This window comes from Haliotis cracherodii, unplaced genomic scaffold (assembly GCF_022045235.1).
Source record: "Haliotis cracherodii isolate W230 unplaced genomic scaffold, xgHalCrac1.p SCAF_14, whole genome shotgun sequence".
In the NCBI taxonomy this organism is placed as follows: Eukaryota; Metazoa; Mollusca; class Gastropoda; order Lepetellida; family Haliotidae; genus Haliotis; species Haliotis cracherodii.
Window position 1 is genome coordinate 9448328 of NW_027266269.1, and position 6020 is coordinate 9454347.

The 6020-nt window shown below is 44.8% G+C and overlaps 1 protein-coding gene across 1 annotated transcript in view; it reads right to left on the minus strand.

Annotated features, from left to right (window-relative positions):
* Positions 1-5367, minus strand: part of LOC139460206 (atrial natriuretic peptide receptor 1-like) — a 33034-nt gene extending 27667 nt beyond the window's left edge. The window contains exons 1-3 of the mRNA XM_071241714.1: positions 5358-5367; positions 4637-4999; positions 2207-2358 (exon numbers count right to left, since the gene is read on the minus strand). Of these exons, the coding sequence (XP_071097815.1) occupies positions 2207-2358; positions 4637-4999; positions 5358-5367 (525 nt within the window). The remainder of the gene's footprint in view (positions 1-2206; positions 2359-4636; positions 5000-5357) is intronic.
* Positions 5368-6020: the final 653 nt, after the last annotated feature.

A 6020-nucleotide genomic window follows, 5' to 3' on the forward strand; every position in this document is an offset into this window, starting at 1 on the left:
CATACTCGATTATTAGAATATTGCGGTGCGGTGTTAAACAACAAACAGTACACAACAAACAAACAAAAAAAGAACTCCCACAATCAGAAGGCTGTGATTTGCAATACCCGCCAGCCATGACAGAAGAACGACAGCCACATGACATAATACCGGGTGTTCTGAAACATCCTTTCAGTAGTATACGTGTGTTCTAGGCTACAGGTAGCAGTTTGTCAGCTGGGGCGGTCGGGTAGCCTAGTGGTTAAAGCGTTAGCTCGTCACGCCGAGGACTCGGGTTCTATTCCCGACATGGGTACAATGTGTGAAGCCCATTTCTGGTGTCCCCCGCCGTGATATTGCTGGAATATTGCTAAAAGCGGCGTAAAACTATACTCACTCACTCAGTTTGACGGCCTCCATATTATTGAAGCTGGTCCGGGCAAAAAAAGCAAAGGGATCAGGGCAAAATGACAGCAGAGAATATTCCAGCTACATCACAGCTAATTATTGTATACTGTATGTGTTTTGCGCAATTGGCTTTATGTTAAATACAATATGTCTGTCTGTCTGCAACGCTCCACGACTTCCGCCACGATTGACACGGTCATCCGGGCACTAGTTGGAGCCACGCGATCCCCATTAGGATTCTGACAACACGCAAGATGCCCTGCCGAGCTACCCGTCACCACTGCACCCATCTGCAGATACAAATATGTCCTGCAGTTGAACAGTATTTCGCTTACATTACGACATGTCAGGTTATTTGGAGATAGAAACCCAATGTGAAGTAGGTGTTAGGGGAGGTGACATGCGGTTAAAAGTCGCGTTCAGGATTACTGCACTTTTATAGTGACATGCATGCACGTGTGTGTGTGTGTGTGTGTGTGTGTGTGTGTGCGTGCGTGCGTGCGTGCGTGCGTGTGTATGTGTGTGTGTCTGGCAATTCCTTCCTTTGTCTGTTGTTTAACGCCGCAGTCACCAATATTCCAGCTAAATGAATAATCTGTAAATAACCGAGTCTTGACGGAAAATCCAGTGATTGACATCATGAACAATTGTAATACGATTGGAATGCATCAACCAAGTCAGTGAGCCTGACCACCCGATCCCGTTAATCGCCTCTTACGACAAGCATGGTCGCCTTTTACGGCAAGCATGGATTGCTGAAAACCTAATATATCCCGGATTTTCACGGGTCTAGTGCTGGCACACTAAGATGCAATACCGCAGTTTAACATAGACACCTCACTCAGATACAGAAAAGTGAGTCGAGCCGAACACTGCTTTAATAGACAAATCTTTTGGTATACTTTCCGGGGTTCGAACCCCGACCTTCCGCTCTCTGGACAGACGCTGGACCACAGAGACAAAGGCATTTGCAACTTTTGGTTGAACCTACAGAAAGTTATAGAGATGACAAACCAGGTGTCATAATTATGATCCGCTGATACGAACCCACGGATACTGACACGACCAAGGGACGTTACTCTGCACAGTGAATTACGGCATTTAAGAGAATCTCGGATTCCAACCAATCTCCAGTCTATACTGACGCTCGCGAGGAACGCACGTCAGCATGTTCTATAGCGGCGTCTTAGATCTCCGACATCTGTCAGATATTTATAAGAGCTCTGACAATGTGGCCATTGTATATTGACTCATCTGAGCCCCATAAATGCTGTGGTTTGAAAACAAACATGATAATCGCAAACCAGAAAAAATACCTTGGATCTAATCACTGGCTATTCTTTGTTTGGTTGGATGTTTTTAACGCCGCACTCAGTATTACAGCTATATGACAGCGGTCTGTAAATACTCGTGCCTGGACCAGACAATCCAGTGATTGACATCGTGAGCATCGATCCACACAATTGGCATACGATGACGTGCATCAACCAAGTCAGCAAGCCTGACCACCTGATCCCGTCAATCGCCTAAAAAGCCTGTTACGACAAGCATAGTCGCCATTTACGGCAAGCATGGGTTGCTGAAGAGCTTTTCTAACCCGGGTCTTCACGGGACGATTAGCTATTTTGGAGGGACTAAAAGTTCTGTCTGAAACAGAATATTATTTCGGTCCCTGCTTCAATTTTTATTCATTTTTTAGTCATTTGTTTCAATATGTTTTCAATATGTTTTCAAAATTAACCCAGCCTTCCTCTCCCTCCCCCCTCACTTATGAATATGATATGAAATGGGCGGTGCCTTGTTCTCTGAGCCTACATACCTCGTCATTTTCATCATTCCTCTGCCAGATATCCAACTTTTTGTCAACAGGAATAGTTGAAAGGAACACATGCTCCCCAGTCGTGTATCCCAGCGCATGCGCGTGAAGGAGTAAGACCCGGATGGTGGCAGGAGCTGCCAGGAGGATGATCACTGTAAAAGCCAAGAGTCAAATGGGGACAGGTGCAGATTACCTCATGATATGAATTGGATGATTCCCCCTTGCCATACAGTCAGCGAAAGGCACTCAGCATCGCGGCCGCCTGTGATTAATCGTCCAAGAAAACCGGTGACTGATTGCATGAACAACATCTCACACTGCTGGGTGACAGTGACACGCAACAGCCTGGACCCGCTGAAGGTCTTAGACTATTAAATCCAATACTTTACATGGACTACACATACCCGGATGCAGATTTTGGGGTAAAGGATTGCGGGTTTTCTGTTCATCCTGTAATTGTATCGAACAATCAAGTTCTCCGAATTCTCGTGGAAAGATTTGCAGAAAATATGACCAACCGCAGAATTGCAGAACGATCGCGGAATTGCCCTATTTTATCAATCAATACACTATTTTTCGTTATTTTCAAGCTTTTCTATCGAAGGTTGCACTCGAATGATGCTAAGACATTTAACATACTATTCCAACATACAAAATATGAATTCTACGACAAACGAAATTTGAAATAATTATTTTTCACTTTTAAACGTTCGTGTATTATTATGACCACATAACGTTAAACCAAACTGCTAAATGCAAGAAATTAATATTTGTAAAGAACAAAAATAAGTTGGTATTAATGTTTAAAGGGGAAATGAGAAATGTTTGGGTTGCATATTTTTTTGTAATTATAGACCCGTGAAGATCCGGGTTAGAATAGGTCTTCAGCAACCCATGCTTGCCGTAAAAAGGCGACTATGCCTGTGGAAAGCGGCGACTAACGGGATCGTTTGGTCAGGCTCGCTGACATGGATCGATGCTCAGGATGTTAGGCACTGTATGATCTAGTTCAGACTCGATTATACGGGAATATTGCTATGTGAGGCGTTAAACAACAAACAAAAATTATACCGCGTATTTTACTGAAAGAATGCGTCTCGGACTGGTTGAAAATGCATGAACAAAATGAGATGGGTCGAGGTTTGTAATATGTGTAGTCCTTGTTCAACCGTTCTTCTACAGAACATTTGAATGTAGAATTGTTTAGAATGTTTAGAAGGGGTGGGGGTGGGGGGGGCGCTCCTGCATCCCCATCATCCAACTCATCTGTATCCTATATGCTGAAACGATTGCATGACTAATATCTCTGTGTGTGAGATTCTTGGCTAGGTAGAGCCAAAGGGTAAAACCGGTACCCTAGCGTTGGGGTAATTCACAGATAAATATGCAATGAGATAAATATGATTTGAGGACACATTGCTGAGATAATTGTTACCATTACAAAGATTATAGTGTATATAAGATATCCATAATCAGTGTCTAAGAAAGGCGCAGATGAGATCTTTATAACGTGTAGTCAGTTTTGGAAACATAGATTGCGAAGCAATGTTAGCGAGGTGGTTATTGGGATCAGTTTTCATCTGTTTTAGACTTGCGGAGTCTTTTCTAGAATTTTAAACTGCTTGATGTGAATCTATTTTGATATATTTACTGACCAACTGACTAATCACTGAGTGTTGACATTATACATAGATGCCCACAATCGGAAAAACTTGCAATGTTTAGGTATCGTTGCTAAGAGATGATAAATATTCTTTTGGATGAGGGAATTTAAGAATGACGTTATAAATTTGATGAAATGGTTATCATGCGTGCGTGTTTTAGGATGGTAAATACAGTACATCACGAGGAAACATTACGTAGTTCGCAAATGCTCGCTAAATACAATGATTATACATAATATAGGATACCATCCCCAAACACACACGCGTGATAAGCTCTATGTACTTATTAATACAGGGGGCGCGGCTAGTCCAGTTGTCTAAGGCGCCGCGATTCGCTAGGCAGAGTTGCGTCCCTTGGGCACGCCAGAAACCTATGATTGTGGGTTCGAATCCCGGTTCGCCCCGAATCGCGGCGCCTTAGACGCCCCCCCCCCCCCCCCCCCCCCCCTTACTGTAAGAGGCGACTATGCTAGTCGTAAGAGGCGACTAACGGGATCGGGTGGTCGGGCTCGCTTAACTGGTTGATGCATGTCATCGTATCCCAATTGAGTGGATCGATGCTCATGGTGTCAATCACTGGATTGACTTCATAGAGCTAGAATATTGCTGAGTGCGGCAACAAACCAACCAACCAGCCAGCCACCGTATGTCCTCAATTTGCACATTAGCATTGTGCTATAATGTACATCCTATGTGATAACGGAGTTATAATACATTCAGCCAAGGTTACAAAGGTTACCGCTTATGTAGTTCATATATAACATACCTCTCGCCTCCTGGTTCGCCTTCTGTAACACTTCCCGATAATCATCTGCACCAAACGACCTCGACCTAACGGGGCGATGAGCAAGTGCAAGGTCAGTCGATCTGAAAATGTTGTAGAATGTTGCGCCAATGATGCCGGAGAAGACGTCATCTTTGTCATAGATGAGAGCCACGTGCTTCCAGCTGTACATGTGAAGCACGTGCAGATACATCTCCGCGTACTCCTGCATCCCGAATGAGAGTCTGGTGAGCGTCGGGAACAGGGTTTTGTCTGCCAGGATCCCCGCGGAGCCTGCCGGAGTGATGACAGGGATGTTCCATTTGGCTGCCATGTAGCTCAGAGGCTCCACAGCCAGACTGCATCCTGTGAAACGGTGGAAAACATGGAGAACATCACTACCAAATATCATACACCCTGCACCCATGTTAGTCCTGGTGACGATGGGCGGTGGATAGTCTTCTAGTTGTTTCGTTCCCGTCACGACGGTCGGAGTACGGCTACCAACATGGGTGAATGCGAAGCCACTGTTTGGTGATATTGCTGGATATTGCTGGAATGTTGCTAAAAGCGGTGTAAAACAACACTCACTCACTCACTCACTCACTCACTGAACAAGTCCGCAACAAATTGTGCTGCTACAGATTTTGATGTTGCTGGAATATTGCTACAATTGGCTTAAAAGCCAACCTATGAAATAATGACGATCCTTATGTCAGCATACCTGTCTCCATCTTACCGTATACATGCACTTGGCATACATGACATGTCCTACTCTTGATTTGCAGGCGGTTGGGAAGCCTGGTGGTTAAAGCGTTCGCTCGTCACGTCGAAGACCCGGGTTCGATTTCCCACATGGATAAAAAGTGTGAACCAATTTCTGGTGTCTCCTGCCGTGATGATTCTGGAATATTGTTAAAAGCGGCATAAAACCTAAAATTTCTGGTGTCCCCTGCGCCAAATTATGCATAGGTTTCATCACCCTGGCAACCATCTAATACCTGCATCACAGCGGACTTCTCTCCGTCATCAACCTGACAACCATCTAATACCTGCATCACAGCAGACTTTTCTCCGTCATCAACCCGGCAACCATCTAATACCTGCCTCACAGCAGACTTTTCTCCGTCATCAACCCGGCAACCATCTAATACCTGCATCACAGCGGACTTTTCTTGTCATCAACCTGGCAACCATCTAATACCTGCCTCACAGCGGACTTTTCTTGTCATCAACCTGGCAACCATCTAATACCTGCATCACAGCGGACTTGTCTCCGTCATCAACCTGGCAACAATGTAATACCTGCATCACAGCAGACTTGTCTCCGTCATCAACCTGGCAACAATCTAATACCTGCATCACAGCGGACTTCTCTTCGTCATCA